General features: G+C 43.8%; 2 protein-coding genes across 2 annotated transcripts in view; both read right to left on the reverse strand.

Moving 5' to 3' along the window:
• Positions 1–15,719, reverse strand: part of LOC144111483 (receptor-type tyrosine-protein phosphatase epsilon-like) — a 102,633-nt gene extending 86,914 nt beyond the window's left edge. The window contains exons 1-4 of the mRNA XM_077644795.1: positions 15,623–15,719; positions 8,906–9,089; positions 8,775–8,845; positions 1,931–2,156 (exon numbers count right to left, since the gene is read on the reverse strand). Of these exons, the coding sequence (XP_077500921.1) occupies positions 1,931–2,156; positions 8,775–8,845; positions 8,906–9,089; positions 15,623–15,658 (517 nt within the window). The 5' untranslated portion in view covers positions 15,659–15,719. The remainder of the gene's footprint in view (positions 1–1,930; positions 2,157–8,774; positions 8,846–8,905; positions 9,090–15,622) is intronic.
• Positions 15,720–17,039: 1,320 nt separating this feature from the next.
• LOC144109673 (EGF-like and EMI domain-containing protein 1) overlaps positions 17,040–20,393 on the reverse strand; it is a 29,428-nt gene continuing 26,074 nt past the window's right edge. The window contains exons 4-5 of the mRNA XM_077642476.1: positions 18,332–18,484; positions 17,040–17,110 (exon numbers count right to left, since the gene is read on the reverse strand). Of these exons, the coding sequence (XP_077498602.1) occupies positions 17,040–17,110; positions 18,332–18,484 (224 nt within the window). The remainder of the gene's footprint in view (positions 17,111–18,331; positions 18,485–20,393) is intronic.

The following is a 20,393-nucleotide window of genomic DNA, read 5'->3' on the forward strand; positions in this document are numbered from 1 at the left end:
AATCATATGTCTCGGACAGTCTCTCAATCTTAGCAGCGCTTGAAAGCTCGAGGACTAGTCTCTTGTACAGATCCCTAATATACTTTGTGCCCTTTCATGTGCAAGAAGTGCGTTTTCAGTGGATTCCGGGGCACTGTGGCATTGCTTCAAATTTGATGGCCAATATCTTAGCGAAATCAGCCATTAGTGGCTGTTGCCCTCTATTTTCATAGCTTAACCTGCTGACCACATCCCGTTATGAACGTTTCTTAACACACCAGAACGTGAGCCATTTGCCCATCCTTGCTACAGTGGACAAAGAGCACTTAAAATTTCCATGGAACGTTTGTTCATGTGCTTCAAGGCAACGTGAGGTTTCCGTGGCGCTCTTGCGCTGGAGGATTCCTTGTGTGAATCTTTATTTACGCCGTTCTGTGTTCACGCTGATGAATGTATGTGCTTCATGCGGGCGACTTTGAAAGCTCCGACAATTTCTTCTTTCCTGCCAGGCGTTCGCACGGCACAGAATTCGGTATTTGCAAATTCCCCTAGCTCAATTAAGGCTGCCGTTTACTCTTCCCATCATGCTCTCCCTTGGTACAACCGTCAAAGGGCATGCCCTTAAACTGGTGTGTGAGCTTCTTCACAGGTACGTTATCGAGACCGGGATATTTTTGTGTTAAATCTTTCCCTTTACTTTTTTCTCAATTTTTTTTGCATTTATGAATAATGCTTTTTAATCGTCACCATTTTGTTTTCTCGATTGTCATTCCAATCTCTTCAAAATGCCTCAGAATTCTTTATTTCGCAGATTATTTTTTCCCAGATTCCCCCATTTCGTTCTTGAGCTACTTGAGATAAACCTGTATGACTTTTCCTCCTGTTTGGATCTGCACAAAACCCTGGCCAGTCCCCCACCGCAGGTATGTGCCATCGCTTCTGAAGCAACAACCACAACGAAGCGTTCGCGTTGGCTAATTCCCCACTTAGAATGCATGCCACTCCAACAGAGGAGAGCAACAACAACAACAATAATAACATGGTGCGATGCTAACACGAAATAGACGATTCTTCTAGGCTCTGAAAGTCCCAACTAATTTTTTCCCACTATTAACTAAACACTATGAGTGAGCGCTCGGCACGCTTTTGTTCCCTCGAAGTACGTTTGTGCGCTAAGCGTTTGAATCAAAGGAGAATGAAAAGTTTTTTTGGGCATACTGTGGTGCACTTTTCGGCGATGTCCGACGGAGGAAATCAATAGTTACTCGCGAGCGAAAACTGGTAATCGAAATTATTGCGCGCCCACCAATTCCTCAGGACGTGAATAGCCACCGACACTGCGCACATTTTTGATCGATTATGGCATGCTCAGTAATATTGAAACTAACATTGAATGATATAGAATGGTATTAAAAGATTGAAGTTTACAGAATAGTGGACGCAATGTGAAAGCTCGGATTGCAAGCAGTAAAGCGAACAATGTAGACGAAGATAAGATGAGGAGCTTCAGAATTAACTTTGCCACCTAATGCTTGAAAGAAGCAGCTTTATTAGTCCGAGCATTATGAGCACTTGCTTTGTTCAGTTCGCACAAAAGTGATTATCAGCAGACCGTATCGCTAGGGCGCTCGGCTACAGAGCCGGAGTACCCGGCTTCAAACCCGACCGCGGCAGCCGCGTATCGATGGAGGCGAAGCGCAAAAAGGCATTCGTGTGCTTTGCGATGTCAGTGCACGTTAAAGATTCTCAGGTGGCCGAAGTTATTCTGGAGCTCTCCACTCCTCTCCAACCCTAGCCCTCACGCTACCCCCCCCCCCCTCTCCCCGCCTTGTAATGTCGTCTTACACTCTCCGGATAGAATACAGAAATTATTGCGAAAACCAGACAATTATTTAACCCCAATTTTAGTACTTCAAAGGCTACCCAGGCTTTTGTTTAATCTGACTCTCACCGTCCTCAGCTGATACCACAGTCATGTTCTTGGTCCAGGCACTGTACTTGTTGTAAGGCGTCCTCAGTCGCAGCCGTATGTTAACTTTGGTGTACGGCTCCACCCGAATGCTGTAAAAATCATTGGCTGTTGTTCCGGACTCAGTCAAGTTGAATTCCTTTAGCACCCCGTCTACTTCCAACACAACGTTTACGCTCCAGCAGTTCCAGGATTCGCTTCGTGGGTTCTGAAAGAAGTGGATTATAGCCATACCATGTTTAAATGACTGCCGAATAGCACTTAGATAATACCACAAAGCAGGATGGAGTTAAGCCGAGATTAAACGACAGGCCACTGAGGCAATCTCTGAGCAGAAAAAAAGAACAATCATGCATGAACGAAATGCAAACTAAGAAATACTTTTTTCGCATGATAGCCAAAAGATCAGGACGCAGAGGCGCTCATAACAATTGAAAATAAATTCTCGTCACCTGCTGAATTAGCACGAAACCGGTATATTTGAAGCATGCCGTTGGAGATTGTGTAGAATATTAAACAAGAAGGAACGGGGTTAGGAAGTTTGTTTGTCCAGCAATGTATATATGAAAAATGCAGTACCGAAATGTATATATGAAGTAATATAATGTGTATATGAAAATGCATGAACACCGAAACAAAACATTCCAATTGTTAACTCATAGGGGCCTAGATGCCGAGAGCCTTATGTTATTCACGCGACTTTTATGCAGAGACGATAGAAGCTAGCCGAGCATGGAATAAATAGCTCCATCCTAGGTGCATGCCTACAAGTGTCGAATTTCATGTTCACTTCTTGCCTTTTGAGAGTGTAATGAAAAGTTCATCAACGTCCAGCGAAACAGAGTGACATTACGAAAGCCACTAGGAGGAGTCCTGTGTGAGGTGCAGTTGATAGCCGATGCTGGGAGGGTAGCCTCGATGATTTTGAGCAGCAGATATACGACGGAATGTGATGTGTCAAATTCCTCTGCGTTTTTTCGTTTCAAATATGAGTTTATTTTGCACGAAGATATGTTAAATCCACCTATAGGTAGCAGGTAACTAGCTATGTAAACACCAAAGGCGGATGCAAGTGACTGCGCGACCGTTTAGTTCATCTATCTCTGTCGCAAAAAAAAAAAACGGCGAAAAGCTGTAACTATGCAGCTTCACTGTTTGGCGGTATGCTAAAAAAATGATGGGAAATCAGACGAATGGGTTGGCGCGACTTGTGTTCGAGTGGCGCGCTTCGGGAAATAGGATTTAATAGCATGAACAAGATCTCGAAAGCGCCTCACCAATCTGAGTTGTCAGACACGCACAAAATCCATCGCGGCGTCAGGAAAGCCATATCGACCATTAAAACAGCTGTCATCCTTGCCATCTTTCTTTCCAAGCCCCATTCCTTCCGATTTCTAATAAGATTAGATTTAAGTATGAAGTCAGATATATGAATAACTTGGATGTATCCGTGAAACCTGCATAATGGATACTTGTCGTCGCCCTGACGAAGACAAGTTCTATCGTCGAAACGTCGCTATGCTCAAGAGGCATTTCCCCTGCCTAGTTCACATTGTGATTGTCAAGATCCAACTACTTACCCTCTCTCTGCCCTGGATATTTTGGTGAATTTAGAAAAGAAGCAGGCATGTTATGCCAGCAGACATGGAGAATGTTTGAAAGTTGCCGCATGTAGTTTGTCTCCCGGTCTGGAATACCTATGTTCTTCCTTACTGCCCCTTAACCGTTCGCAATTTACTCATTTCGATTTATTTATTTTTTGCACTGCTGAACTTCGATCCATGTTTTCAAACTGGAAAAATTTATTCCACCAATCTTGATATCTGTGTTATCTGTCTAGGGTGCGTTACTTTTCGTTCTCCACTGATCGATTGTTTTGATTTGTTCAACGCTTCAATTTTTATTGACGCCGTCATGCTGGCTCAGTGGTTATGACGCTCGGCTGCTGACCCGAAAGACGCAAGTTCGATCCCGGCCGTGGCGCTCAAATTTCGATGGTGGTAAAATTCTAGAGGCCTGTGTACTGTGCTATGTCATTGCACGTTAAAGAACCCCAGGTGGTCGAAATTTCCGGAGCCCTTCACTACGGCGTTCCAGATAGCCTCAGTCGCTTTGGGACGTTAAACCCCTTTAAACTAAAACCAAACCATATTTCACTGACGATGTCGAAGCGCCGAAAATGTGACGATAAACTAGGGAAGCCGCCTACGGAATGAGTCAGAAGGCAGAAAGGGTACCCTATTTCGCCAAGAGCATCTTAACGTTGCCGCTAACGGCCGGGGTAAGGCGGCTTCGAGAGCAAGGAGTCGCTAAGCGGCGAAGAATGCCGGGCCAGCGCTTCGAGGCGTCAGGCAGAGAAGAACGCTGAGGGCTGGGATTGGCGCAAAAATTATAAATGGTTGAAGGCGGCGGTTCAAAAAGCTCCAAAATCAGCGAGGGACGGCAAACGTGCTGCGCACCCAGCGGAACAGTGAGGGATTCTAAGGAGTCCACAAGCCAACAGAGCAGCCAGGGACACCATGAGCATAGCCTAGCTGGACGACGGGAAGTGCACGAAGTCATCAGCATGCCTGCAGCGAAAGGACCCAGCCAAAATAATAATAATAATAATAATAATAATAATAATAATAATAATAATAATAATAATAATAATAATAATAATAATAATAATAATAATAATAATAATAATAATAATAATAATAATAATAATAATAATAATAATAATAATAATAATAATAATAATAATAATAATAATAATAATCAACCAATCTTTATTTTTCGGTGCCCAGGAACAACCCAAAGGTCTTGGTGCTGGTACACCATTCACACGCACAAAATGTAAATTTATTTCACTACAAAGGAAGACACTCAGGGGAGGTAATGCAGCAGTCAAGGCGATAGAAAAAAAAAAGACATATAAACTAGGCGTGACAGCAAGCATGAAGCAAAAAAGCGAAAACAAGAAAACAGCGAGAACAGCGGTAAATGAAAACAGCTAGAACAGGCAACAGACATATAAATAACTAATGAAACAATAAACAAAGAGAATGAACGACCGATAACAGCCAAGTACAGCATATAGCAAAATACAAACAAGAATAAAGCCAATACTAATATGAACGAATATGAAACCTCTCAAATACAAGCTAGAAATACAATCATACACAATAAGAAACGTAATTAGTGAACGCGTTACAGACAATCAGGCGTGAGTATACAGTATTAAAGAAATAATATTAATGAAAACAAGTACACGTGATGAACAATTAAGGAGAGAAAAAACAATATAATACCGGTGCAAACGCACAAGTGTAGTAAAGACAAAATGCATGAAAGGGGAAGTTATGTATGAGAAAAAGAGTGCTCAAAGTGGAACGTCACGGACATGCAAGAGTGGCAGATCGGGCTAGTTGGTAATTTTCCATAATGCGATACAGCGCGAATAAAGACGGGGACGAAGCGAGACAAGACACCACAGCGCTCCACGGACATCCAATATAAAGGAAGGGAGAGAATTTTCGAATATATCTAGGTGAGGACAAAGAGAATTAAACAACTTTTGCATTCTGTCCAGAGGGGAGATGGAGTGCAGGAGCGCAGAAACTTGGAATGGTCTGAATTCCCTTATGCTCTTTCGCGGTACACGCAAAAGGATACGCACTAGGAGCTGAGGGCATAGAATGTGACCATGAAGAAGTTTATACAAGAAAATTATATCTGCCCTCACGCGACGGCAGCTAAGAGAAGGAAGCTGCAGTGAGTTACTCCGTCTGGGACGAGAGCTGGAAGTTTTGCAAGAAAACCGATGTTGAAATATGCGTAAAAACATTAGCTGAACTCTGTCGATTTTTTCACAGTTCGACTGGCAAGTGCCGTTCCAAACAACAGACGCATATTCCAAAAGCGGCAAGCATATGGAGAGGTAGAGCTTTAAGAAAGGAAGTGGGGATTGAAACTCTCTCGAAAGCCTGCAGATGAAGCCGAGTGTACGCATAGCCCGTAGAGCAATGCGTTTTGTATGAGAGGAGAAGCTCAGGCTACGGTCGAAAAGTACGCCGAGGTCATTAATTTCATCAACCCTGGGCAGCGGCCTACCATTCACAGAATAAGAGTAGAGAAGGCTGTGCGTTTTACGCGTAAATGAGACAACCTTGGTTTTAGATGAATTGAGAGTGAGCCCATTCTTCAAGCACCAATCAGAGAAGGCGGATATGTCAGATTGCAATGACAAGCAATCGTGAAGAGTATGTATTGCCTTGAACATTTTTATATCGTCCGCATAAAGGAGAAATGAGGAGTTTTTGACCACGGAGGAAACGTCATTGATAAAAACAGAGAACAGAAGTGGGCCTAATACCGAGCCCTGAGGAACTCCGCTGGTTGGAGTGTAAACAAATGAGGTCTGTCCATTTACACTGACAAAGCATAACCGATCAAGAAGATAGTTGCGTAGGAGGGCTACAATTGAAACGTCGATCTCAAACAGCAGAAGCTTTTGAAGAAGTAATGAGTGAGTAACAACGTCGAAAGCTTTGCTCAAATCACAGTACACAGCGTCTACCTGACTCCTCTGAAGGACTTCAGCTGATGTATACGTCATAAAAGTCACAAGGTTAGTTGTAGTAGAACGACCTTTTATGAAACCATGCTGATTATGAATGATTACATTTTTGAGGTGGAAGGAAAGTACTTTGTGCAAAGCTAATTCAAAAAGCTTAGAGGTTGCACAAAGAAGAGAAATGGGGCGGTAGTTCGAAACATCAGATTTGTTTCCTGATTTGAAGACAGGGAAAACACGCGCCGTTTTCCACACGCGGGGAAAGGCAGAATTTTTCAAACAGTTATTAAATATCGTGGTTAAAACAGGGACGAAGGTACTATTGAAGGCTTTTATTATGGCGGCTGGAATGCCATCAGGTCCAGGGGATAAAGATGGTTTCAAACACTTAAGACTCCCACTTCCTAACTTCTCGTCGAGAAGAACGGAATTATGTGCGCCAGCTGGAGGGCACACGGAGTCGAAAAGTGGAGATTTGTACACGGAGGAAAAGTGTTGAGCAAAGCCGTCAGCGACATTCCGAATTTCATTCCCATGAGAGTCAACTAAGTGAATATGACTATCAGATTTATTAGAACGCTTGCGAACGTATCGCCAGAATTCAGTAGGACGATTAGAGGCACTATTCTCTAAATAATCAAGGTAGGACTCATGATCCCGCTTGTACAGGCGTTTGCAAAGGGAACGCAAGCGGCGAAATTCATCTGCCCATGTATCCAGCCCAGGGCGTTTCGCTTTATGGTGGGCCCGTTCCTTAAGTTTCAGCGCTGTTCTAAGTTCTTTGGAAAACCAGAACGGAAACTTGCTGCGAGTAGGAGTGTGCATAGGTATGCACTGGCGCATACCATTGAGAACTATTTCAGTGAAGCGACTGACTTGTTCGTCAACATCGCTGATTTCGCCTAAAACAGACCAGTCGACAGAAGAGAAGAAACCGAAGAGACCAACATAGTCGCCAAGTGCGTAAGCGAAACGGGGGGAATTCCCCGCACGATTTGAATTAGCAGAAGGTGGGACAGAAACCGAAGCCGTTATTAGAATTGGAGGATGAAATTTGTCACAGCGAGTAAGTGAGATGTCAGATGACGAGACTCGAACATTTTCAAAATTAGATAAACAAATGTCAAGAACATTACCACAACAGTTTTCAATTAAATTGTGTTGCTGCAAGGTGTTAAAAGCTATGAAATCTAAAAGCCGGTTGCACTTACTAACTACATAATGATTGTTGTGTGAATATGCAAAGGTATTCCAGTTAATACCTGGAGTATTAAAATCCCCTAAAATGAGCAGTTTGTGCTTGCTATGAGAAGTGATAACATATTCAATAGAATGTAGTACATCATCGTAGGCAGGAGGAGGCAGATTAGGGGAAATATAGAAAGCAGCCAATAAGAGTTTTTGATGTCGATTTAAAGTGACCTCTAACCAGACAGATTCTTCGATGGTTTCCAGGTCGGAACGCCGAACGCACTGCACGGAACTGTCAATAATAATAATAATACCAATGATACTATAAAAATAATAATTGGTTTTTGAGGAAAAGAAATGGCGTACTATCTGTCTCATATATCGCCGGAGACCTGAACCGCACCGTAAGGCAAGGGATAAAGGAGGGAGTTAAAGGAAAAAAGGAGGTGCCGTAGTGGAAGGTTCCGGAATATTTTCGACCACATAGGGATCTTTAACGTGCACTGACATCGCACAGCACACGGGCGCCTTAGCGTTTTGCCTCCATAAAAACGCCTGTTTTACATTGGCAAAAAAACGCTAGTCTACACGCCGATATCGTGTTTCTACCATCGTTTGATAAATTCAACCTCTGTATTAACCAATGCCGTTATGCCTAACTGAGCATCAGTATTCGGTCTCTATACGTATTCTGTTTTGTTCGGGTCCGCACGAGCCCTTGGGCAATCCTCCTACCTGGGTATGCTCCATTTCAAAAGAGTTAAACAACAACAGCAATGTTTGATTTGCGCTCTCATCCTTACTCAAGTAAATATCGTGGAGAAGTTGCCCTCATTCGCACATTCGCGCGTTTCGGCAAGGCGCCTGGCAGCTCTTCTACGTGGTTTGTCGCTCCGCGCGTCCGTTTCACCGTACGTAGCAGAGCGATTTGTCTAACAGGCAAGGCGTCGTGCCGATCGGCGTTCCGTGGACTCCCTGGCTGTGCTGCAACACGCTACCGCGTTCCACTCATAAAGGCGAAGCTTAAGCGTCCTCAAATTTTTTTAGCAGGAATGTTTGCATAACGTGGCTACTAACCGTCCACTTGACCACGATTGCAGATGTCCTGCTGTGTTCGATCTCCACATTTTGAGGAGGAAATGCTGGCGCTGAAAACAAAAGTCTCATTACTAAATGACGACAGTTCGGCAATTCACACTTTCGCTTACCGGCGCAGTCAGTTTGAAAGTGAGTAGTGCTGGCACCTTCTTCCCTGTGGTTTCCATCCTTGTCGATGACCAAGACACGAACCTCGTATCTTGTACCGCTCCGTAGTGGCGAAAGGAGAGCGCTGAGGGTTGTACTCCTGGTTGTAGCAGGTACCGTTTTGCTGTTCCATGTTTCATTTGCAACCTGTTTTCCCGAGAGCAGTTGTTAAAGCAATAATGCTCAATTTTCAGGCTGGGAGCGAGAGAGAGTTAAAGTAATTTCATGAAAGAATGGTTGAGAAGTCGGCCGGCGGTAAGGTGATCCTGGCCTGCCACTTCACACTGGGGAAGGGGGAAGGGGAAAATAAATAGAGTGATGGTTCGAATGGAGGATGGTGATGTCATAATACAATTAATTCATCTTCCTCCATGAACCATCATCATGATATTATCTACAATAGTATTAATTTGTTGTAGCAGATTTGTTCATGACAGCACGTGCACGTAGTTTGGCTCTTAACATGCCGTTAACAAACACTAGAGCCAAAGAGAACAGTGCATATAAAGCCAACTGACGTAAAAAAACATGCGTAGCGATAATCTGGAAAGCACGGCTGATCTGCACTGCGCGTTTACAATGCTCATTCGGCAAAGGCAGCAAGTACAAGTGGGGAGTTCAGTCGGACTCCTTTCGAAATGATTCGTAATACGATGCAAGCAAGGACGCCTCGGTCAATGCCACTAAATATCCTTGGGTTTGTGTCACGGAAGTCCTTGCACCTTCTCGGACGACAAGTACTTCTGAGGCTGAGAAACATGCACTATCATCGCCCGCACTGACCATTGTGTGCACTGCACTGAACGACACTATTGTCCTAAATGCTGTCATGTCCAACAATTTCGGAGAAAAATTTCAAAAATTATAAAATTGTAAGATGCACTTACGATAATCTCGAAGATAATGGTCTATTCTTCTGATATCTAGCAAAATCTTTCTTGTAAAGCATTTCCATCAATTCCAGCCAATAGTTAAGACTGCCGTACAAAACCGAGAAACACTGTTGATCGTAGCAAAATTGTTAATAAAAGAATAAAGGTAAAATATTGCCGGGGCACCTGCAGACATGTTGATTGTTGTAGTAAAATCTTACAATATATGAAATAATTGCGGCCATAATTGGTTTCCCGCTCAAAAGTGCCTTTGTCCAGAATTGCTGGGCATGCGGTTTATGTTGGCTTCCTTCATACCACTTGTTACAGAAGGAGCACGGCTCTCTGCCGGCGGATATGTTGATTATTCTATTCCATAGCAATAGCAGTTAACGGAACATTGCAGCGATGTTCGTGGTCTGTTGTTTAGATAAACCTTTGTCCTAAAACCACGCCCACTACGTAACACACACTGCGATCGTCAACAAGAGCAAGCCGCTATTGGAGCGCGTTGCGCACAGCTGTCCAGCAGGATCGGCCTGAGCAGCCCGCGGTAGGTAAGCATCGAATCGCTGCCGTCTGCTCTGCCTCGTCTACAGCATCACAGAACAGTGCATGTTGAATTGCGCACTCTACGCGACTAGATGTTCCTCGCTGCCCAAAGACGCAGCAGCTGCCAGATGTGCCGCTCGGGCAGAGGCGCAGTGACGGTACCGGAGACCACGAAGTACAAGGCGCTGAGGCAGAAACCAAGCGGAAGGGGCGGACAGAAAGAAGGTCGGTCGGTACGAGACGCGAAGATAGCAGCTGCGATGCTTAAACGCTGTGTTGATAATGCGTAATCTCAGCGGGATTTTTTGGTCTGTACGTATGAGCCCCATCCCCAGTGGCCAGAGACAGGTCTCCTCCTGTTTACTCTTTTTCAGGTACAGTTGCGATTTACCTGGCATGTCATGCAACCAAGATGCAGTGTGAGCCAGGGACCGGAGGATGTGACCAATCACCCAATGGCATTTATGACAACAAAGTGGTCTCGGATGTACACTATCCAGATACCTCTCGACGCCATTTTCAGATATGAGACGTTCACGTACTAAGCGATGATCGACTCGCCGATTTATATCGTATAACGGAGTGAGCGGGATTGAGAGGTTGTGTTTAGCCTTCCCTTTAATGTCAAACCCAAAATGCACGAAAGACAAATTTTAATTTTTTTACATAGTGTCTGTAGCTGGCAAATATGCTGCTACTTCTTCCTGACTCTTTGCTAAACATCGTAACCTACCAGCGCATGGATGAATACCCTGATCTCAAGGTGAGTGCAAGGTTGATTTAGAAAACAAGAGAAAAGGTCCAGTTTTATGTTTTGTGTGTCTTCCTACGACACATGGTTCATGCTGGCCCCACACATGGAAAGACTCCAACGAGCCCGGACAAATGCCTTATAGAATTGTCATTGACGTTCTCCGCGCTGGATGATTGACCGCCATATTGAGGCTGGACTAAGTTCGATGAGAATGGTAGCCACTACCTGGCTACTGAGTTCATTGTAAGGAAGCAGCAATATTGTATTGTCCTTTAAGTGCGGTTCGCCCCGCAAACTGGACAGTATGGTGTGCGTCCTGGAGACAGTTTTACCTGATTTAGTGCAAGCTGACGTATCGCAGACAACTAGGGCCGATCGATAGATACTTAAGTTGTTCAACGGCTGAGTGAAGTGGCCTAGCCTATAGTAAATAAGTAGAGTGCATCTCTCGCCGTCAGGAAATTTGAAGATAAGCAACCACGAATGTTTTCCTTCAGACGTTGCATATCGCTCGAACTACAGCACAAGAAATAGAAAATAGCATCGTGGTGCTGGGATGCAGCGTAGATCGTCTCTAACGAGGACCCCGTCAGACAGGTCCCAGAGAGTATAGAAGAGCTAGGTCGCTGTACTTAGATCTTGGCCAATTTATACCACTCGCGCGGTCCTATCGCCGCGTGTCTGACTGCCCCTTCTCGCGTCTGAAGTTTCCAAATTTAAGCACCTTCAATAAGGGTAATGGACACATTATTTCCATTCACTGTTGTGTTGATAAGAGAGACATGGGCAGTCATAATGAACCTTTGGGTGCAGCTCTTCTTGGTCTTTCACAGAACGAGCTACTTGTAGGGCTCCTGTAGCAGCAGCTGCTGCAGTTGACTGCCGGTCTGTGAAAGTTCTTCGTCGAGGAGGTACGCCTGCCTAATGATAAAGTGGGGCTGTACAGACAGCTACCCATATGTGGCAGGGAAAAAAAAGCCGTATAATGGGATGGCGAATTTACCTCTTCTCCCTATCCAGCATGGTTCAAATTTGTCCATTTCTGTCTGTTCCACGGCCAGATCGAGCAAGGACGGCTGACAAAATCCTAGTGCAAGGATGTTGTGCCATAGGAATTGCTGTAGGCGAATCATAGAACATATTTTGTAATCACTCATTTATTTTTCGCGTGATGTTGGTTGTGAGGAAAGCCGCAAGACTTGAAAAAGCAAACCATCAATCCTAGTCAAGGACGGTCCTACAGCGACACTGCCGATAGCTACAGCACCGCCGCTGCGTCCACTTTGTACTTTTCTCTGTGGTGACGTTCCGCCTACAGCATTGGTTCGGGCGGAGCCCTATGTATTTAGGCTCCATATTACTGTCTCTCTGCGTGGTCACGCAAACACAGCGTAATATATGACTTCGAAGAAGCGCCTATAAAGCTTATCAGACATATCAAACTGGACGTCATGCGCACTTCTTCGGATTCACCGCTGGTCAGCGAGCTATGCATGTATCTGGGGTTCATTTATTCGAATTGCGTCATAGGTGATTCTGCTCGGCCAGAGGAATTTCCTAGCCCTCACGGCCCACGTCAGTGCAAGAAGAAACCAATGGCAGATTATGAACCTACAAACAAATGGAACGCTAGAATATACCTGTCTCGATAATTGATAGCACTTTTGAGCGGAAGCCCTGGTGGTATGTATGAGCAGGACAAATTGTTTTCTATTCCTTGCGCTGTAGGACAAGAATAAATGCTCGTAAGTGAGGAGGTGAAAGTTAGGATGGCCGCGGATACGCAGTTCAGCGAATTTCATCGTTCGCAAAAATGTAGCTCGCGTTGTACTTATCTAGGATTCCGGTGTGCTGTCTCATTGTGCGCAGTACAGCCTAATTGTACCTTCGGCACGAGTGTGCTCTCTCATAGCCTGCGCCTCTTTGAAATGTTAAACCCAATAAAACCATGTCAAGATTATTTCTTTGGCTGTAAACCATATAAAGGATTCAAGAAAAGCTGTTACGATTCGCACATTTTGTCACTACACGGCGGGAATAATCCGGTTTTACCGTGCCACTTGTGTTTGGCGCCCACCAACACCTTATCCCTTGGTCGCTCCAAGTATGATGCCTTCTGGTCCTTTCATATATACAAGCCGCACTAATTCTTTCTCCCCCCCTCCCTTCCAACTCTAAACTGCCCCCACTCTTAGCGCACCTAGTTAACGGCATCACCCCCTTTCTTTCATGTGCGCTGGAAAGGTCTAAAGAGACCTACAAGCAAATAGTGCTTCCCTAAGGCCGGGTGTTGGAGGTCATCTCTTTTTTATTCTTCCTATCCGAAAGTAAGAAAAAAACACGCTTCTCTTTTTGCTTGGAAAGTTGACCGGTGCATTAATTAAGCAAAACATTCAGCCTTCCATACCCAATAGTTATTGTCAAAAGCATTTTTTAGCGGGAAACCGTTGATGGGCGCAATTCTTCCATGTAATGTAAAATTTGATTATAACAACCAATATATCTGCCGATTACACGATGGCAGTCTTGATTTCCTTTATTACCGTTATAGGATCGATATCAGCACTCCAAAAGAAAGATTTGTTACATGTCAGCTGAGTTTACCACTACCTACAATTTTTCCACAAGAGTATCACGAAATTTTCAAATTTTCTAAATTTTTGTCCGAGAATTTTGGACATGCAAAAGCGCAGCAGGCCTTTAAATGTGTAAAAGTCATGTAATTTTCTGGCAAAGCTCGAGATCTACACGATATGAAGGAAGGCACAATGAGGGATAATCAGAATTCCTCCTCTTTGCGCGGCTTTAAATGTTACATCCCAAACTTGGGGTCCGCATGTCTCTCATTTTCATTGCCAGCAGTGCCACGCAATTGCTGGCAGCAGCAAGTACGCAATACAGTCTCGTAAAATGCTGCGCAAATTGAAACTAATGAATATCAACATATGTGTCTGCAGAAATAGTCTAGTCCTTGAGAAAATTGCCTGAACACTATACTGCCAAGAAAATGGGCTTCCACTTCCGTCAAAGTTGCGTTCTCCAGCCGATACAGCTTGGTAGCGGGGACAGGCTCTGCCACTACACGGCACGTAGAGCGCTCTCTGGGCTCTTGATCACCTCTTCCGGCAGCGAATTGTGAGATGTCAGGCCCCTAGGAGCCACGGGGCGCACATGGTGGCGCGGATAGGTTGCTTCGGCTTGCGGACGCCCTGGTGTCACGCCTAGCAACCCCAGCTTAACGGGAAGGACAGGGCCGGCCACGCATCTGCGCTTTTTCATGTATGAAGTAAAGGGAACGCCGACCAAAAGGTTGTTGTTTAAAACAAAGACGTTTCGGCTTCCATACGGAAGAGTGATCAAGGCTTCCGTATAGAAGCCGAAACGTCTTCGTTTTAAACAACAACCTTTTGGTCGGCGTTCCTTTTACTTCATACATGAATCTTCTTCCCGACCAGACGAGTTTTCGTCAGACTTTAGATTTCATCTGCGCTTTTTGTGTCAGTTTGGTTGCTTTCGTGCCAGCCGCGCGGAAGCGAAATCCGTGGACCAAGGAGGGGACACTGAAGACGGAAAATGTTGCGCTTGTCCAAGGGGGCCAGAATAGAGGCATGTGTTGTTTATTTCAGAGCGCAGCTCTTTAGCGGCCGTTCATGGGTTGACCGCGTCGCCGTCGCAGGTGTAACCGAAAGAACGAGAGTACTGCCGCTCGCTCATAGATGGCGCCAGAATGGTGCGCGTCGTAGTGTTCCTGTATACAAGGGAGCATATACAGGAACACGCCCACGCGCACCCGCGCGTTTTATCCTGCGGTCGTGCCGCTCTCCGCTGCATTAGCGGGCGGAGCTGTGAAATGTGCTGCACGCGATAAATAGTCCACGTAGACCACGCCACTCACAGCGTTGTCCTCCTAGTAGAAACCGTCTGCTTATATAATAGAGGACAAAACCGCCTCAGCCAGCGCTCTTTGAATAATCAGCCACAAAACCGGTGGAAATGCTTCGTCTGCCGCTGCTGCTAAACGAGCTGCCCGAGCAGAGGATCAGTGCCGCGGACGCCTGAATCCTGAAATGCGCGACGCCGAGAAGACCCAGGAGCTCGTGCTCCCGAAGTAGAGGCAGGCGCCGCCTTCGAGAGGACCCTGCCGTTCGCGCCGCCGATGCAGAGAAAGCTGCGCTGGAATTTGAAATTCCGCACTAAGGAGTTTCCTAATAATCACTGGAATTCTTCTTGATCTGGTTGTAGGTTAATTCAACGACGCGATCATTTGCAGCATTCGTTGGCGCCTTTCACTGACATAGTTTCAGACATTTCAAAATTGGAGAATATAAAGAGGGTAAAAATTTGTTGGGCCGGTACGTTCATTGATTGTGGCATCCTTACTATGTCAGCGATCACGAGGGCTGAAACACAAATCTCTCCAGAAATAGCAGACAGTGGAGTTGGCGACTCTGCACCTTCGGCCTTTGATCGTTGAGTGAAAACGTAGAGCAGTCAAAACTTACCTTGTACTCGACGAGGTATTCTTTGGGCTTCCCCATGCCTATATCAGCAGACGAATTCCAAGGTTTGAACGTTATATTGGCATCTTTGTCGCTGACACTGATCATCGAAGGCCCATACTTCAACAAAGGGTAACCTGAAATGTAGTTCCCAAAATGTTTTGTAGCCGCCAAAAATTCGCTGGATTCCGTAGTAGATTTTGAGGACGCAGTTCAACTATTCAGAGTTGTAAGTTATATTCTCTATTCAGTTTATTTATTCAGCTTCCATTTATGCATCATCGTAAAATATACCTATAACACATCCGCTTCGTTGGGAAAGCTGCCTCCCAGTTGCACAGCTATGCTCTATCTGCGAGTTCGCAGGCTGTGATAGTTTTTGTTACCATTGCGTTCAGCATTTCAAAACACCTGTATTATTGGTTTCAAGATAGACAGTTTTCCTATGCGTCTTGTGAACAAGCTTCACAAGTCATTAAACTGATCGCAGTTGATTCTTGTCTTGAACTGTTCTCTCAGCTGAAGCAAGACATTTTCCATGGGTGTGTATTATATATATATATATATATATATATATATATATATATATATATATATATATATATATATATATATATATATATATATATATATATATATATATATATATATATATATATATATACACATATATATATATATATATCACATAGTTCCATGTTTGATCTAATGTTTAGGGAACACACCAGGTGCGGTAAATTTGTAATAAGGGAGTAATTACTCATTGGCATCCACTCAAGTGCAGCCATAGAGGTGGACCCGGCATCGATCCCCGGACCAGGACGAAATTTTTTTGGACTACGAAGTTTCTGAGACAGCTGTATAGGTTTCCTTCTTAGCAATATGGCTGCGCTTTGGTGTATGCCTATGAGTAATTACTCCTGATTAGTATAATATATCTATATAGAGTACGCAGGCAGTGATGTTCACTTTCTCATACATTTGTCGCGTAAAGAGGCGTGTGAAAACGCTAAATTTCAGTGCCATAATTTTAGGTATTCAATTAGCTCTTCAAAAATTTGCAGGAAACATTCGTTCTTTTAATTGCAGCCAATCGCCCGAGCTGTCATTTCACTCTTGACACTTCCAGGCTCTCAGCTCCTACTAGCTGTCACCGCAACCAAATACCAGAAGTTTTCTATTCACTGAATTTAAACTAGTTGGAGACCTTCCTGAGGTTGTTGAGAGCGAGCTAGTGTTTACAGCAGCCTGGTCCAGCAACATTTTTTTCGTTATTGCCCTCCGCATGCCGAAGTAGGTCTTTGGTCAGCCTTTCATTTCTCTGTTGACAAAGTGGAAAGGGCTTGCATTTAGGCGGGAGCCTACTTGATAAAAAAGGGTCAGTTTCTTGACTTTCATTTCTAGCTTCAGAAAATGAAATTCAACCATTTTGTTCCCATTCAGGGCACTTCACGGTCAATGGAGACACATTAGCTGGGTCGCGTTCGAATTCTACACACATACACATACCCACAAACACTCACGACGCACAGCGACACACGCATCTAACCTTGCATTCACTGAATCCCATAACTGATTCTGTAACTGTGACTGTTCATGTCATATGTTCTCTGTTCTAGTTGTTGCACTTGTATAACATTGATATCAATTTATGTAACATATCAGATTTCTCCTATTGGTGTTAACCTTCTAAGTATGTACCATTCTATACCATGTACTATTATGCATACCTTGTGTAACAGGGAAGTTTTTAAGTAATTTTCAAAAATACTCCTTTTCGGGTAAAAATGTGGCTTTTGCAGCACTGCATTACCAGTGTTCGCGGATAACGGAAAGCTAGTGAATTGTGTTAAGTATTAAGCTGGAAAACGTTTTCTTATATTTAACTTTTTTAACTGTGAGAGCTAGTCACCTATCTGCAATTAGAGATTTCTAGTCGCTGGTCCTTAAAAGCTATATAAGTTTTTTATAATTTCCAAAAGGCGATTATCGTCTTTGCTGTGGCTCGAAAAAATTTGGTTCCATCGTGCGAAAATACTTGCGCTGTCAACAGCAAGTTGCCAAAGCAACCCCTCCCGTGCACCTAACTAGCCGAGAAAGAAAACTTTGTTGAGCCACAGCGCCAAGGGTAAGCGTGTTTATAAAATTCTAAAAACTGATAAGGCTATTCTGAACGACCGGATACACACCTCTAATAGTAACTAGGTGCTTAATTCTAGTAATAAAAAGGTAAATATAAAAGATAGTTATTCAGTTAGCTACTTAAAACGGTTCACTGGTTTTCAGGGTCCGCGAACACCGGTAGTACCATGCTGAAAAAACGAAATTATTACCCCAAAGAAGTCTATTTTTGAAAATTACTTAAAGTGTTCCCTGGAACACCTTGTATAAAGCGTCGTCAATATAGGCTAAAATGTTCAGAAGGAAATAAGAGTTTCGAATAGTGCTGTGTTGCTATGCGCCTAATTGGTTTTCTAATTTGCGGAGCGCAGTTTGTCTTACTACGTTGTTCGAGTGATCCCGTCTTGAAAAACTGTAAATTATTTCAAGAATGTGAGTTTTGTTGCAATTTTGGCCTTTTGAAACCTATGAAAAGACGATTCATAAAGTTTTCAACCTCCAGAAGTTTGGCATTTTGTGCATCCTACACAAACCGCATTGTCCATTGCCAACTTTGAAAAAAGTGCGGTGCGTGCGAATATTTAGCCTTACTCGTGTTACAGAACGGTGAGTTTCGCCACCCCTGGCGACACAATCCCCGATCCTTGGCACAGGTGCCCGTGTGCACGTTGCAGAACTCCTCCGTCTTGCAGAAGCACACACGGCTCTGCTTGCAGTCCGCACCGTAGCGGTGGGCTGGACACGCTGCGGCAGAAGTGATGAGGGGAAGGAACGTTAAGGTGCACAATATGGATTTTGAGTGCAAAGATAATTGACGATGCGTGTATAGAGGAATGGCTTGTTAGCTTCTGTACATGAAAGACATTTTTAGAGTGGATGTCGCAGAGTTAACAGAGTGAAAAACATTTATCGCAAATTTTGAAGCCGAGCCCTATCATACACTAAGCCAGCTACAAGGCGGTCACAATGAAAGTAAAAACAGTTCTACGGCTTAATCACAGTATTTAGCAACATAAGGCTCTTTGGATTTTATTGTTGAGTGTGATTAATAAACAATGCATTTATAAAAATAGTTGCATGCGAAAATTGAGCTCAATGCTCCTAAAATTTTCAACAGAAAGTAACACGCCCACATGCTACAGGTATAACAAGCATAGTTAACGCCTAAAAAGATGATAGCTGATGCTAAGAGCTTCATGGCCGCAGTTGCCACAAATATACATGCCCTCACGAGCGACCAAGTTCGTTTTAAATGCTACAAGAACGAAAAACTCAAATTGCCGCACACGTTAACAAAGCCGCATAAAAACAAAGATCTATTCAGATCTCCTCACACACTGCGTCCATTGTTTTCCAGATATTGGCGCACGATTACTGGTGTTTCGCTCTTTACGCTGAATATGCATCCAGAAATGTTGGCGTCCAGCGTATACATCTTAGAAATTTGCATGATTGAAAGAAAACGTGTGTAGTAATTGAGGTCAATACGCATTCGATCAACAGGGAATTTGGAAGCAGCGAATATAAGGCGACAGTCATATTGCATCTCTAGCGTGAAACTCGGTTCTGGACGCATATATTTTTGTTTGTAGGCTGTCAAAATTAGCTAGCATTTATAGAAGGAAACAACCAAAAAATATAGTTGAGACCAATAACCCATGCTCGGCAGGGTGTCATAAAACACCGCCGACCAATGACAATATAAATGCAGTCCGCATTTAAAGCTTTTCCGAGTTAAAGCCAGTGGCATAAAAACTATTGATCTTATAATTTCTTCTTGTGGTTCGCCTCTTGTTTAGGAAACAAGTATCGATTTACGCAGGACGACTTTCTTGTCGTAGCAGGGGAAGATCATATCTTCTGTGTGAATGAGACTAATTTGGACGGAGCATCATTGTAGATTTAAGTTTTATTCGACCATAGGAGACAATTTCACGTCTCAAAAACTAGTCCTGAGCTCAGTCACGCAGGAGTACACAAAAGAAAGACAGCCAATTGAAAACAGCCCTCCAATCAAGTTGGTGACACGATTGGGAAATTTGTCTAGCTCTGATTGTCAGTATTTCATGCCAGCGGCAACGCTGCAGACATCACCGCTACTGCAAGCGTTGTGGCAGTCATTGATTGGCGTGGTACCTGTTTGAGGATATGTGTAAAAGGTCCTCGTGTTCCTCGAAAAATGAGAATTCAAGACGAAGTGGCTAACTTTGATCTAAATAAATATATCGGCTAAAGCTTATTAAAAGCAAAACAAATAACATAGTAACCTACATTATGTCCTGAGATTTATCATATACCGAAATGCCGTAACCCACGTACCAGCAGAGCTATGATCAAACACAGCAAGTCACCACAATGAGTGCTCCCATCGTATTCCTGGATAAATAAAAACAGTTCTAGAAATACTGCTAGTTCTCTACTGATTTTTACCATTCTAGAGCATCATACGCCCTCGCTAGTCCGGTGTCTTTCTCGGTACTTTCATGGGCGCGTGTATAGTTTCTTCCACTGTTTCTTTCTAAACTGTCCGTCTGCCAGTTTGTTAAAAATAGAAAGAAGGAAATCTTTTTTCATTCGTCTTCAACAGTTGATCACATTTATATTTATTTTCAGTACGGTCGCGCTTCTCACTTGAATACGGCGTCCGTGCGTT

The sequence above is a fragment of the Amblyomma americanum genome, chromosome 11, assembly GCF_052857255.1.
Source record: "Amblyomma americanum isolate KBUSLIRL-KWMA chromosome 11, ASM5285725v1, whole genome shotgun sequence".
NCBI classification, from domain to species: domain Eukaryota; kingdom Metazoa; phylum Arthropoda; class Arachnida; order Ixodida; family Ixodidae; genus Amblyomma; species Amblyomma americanum.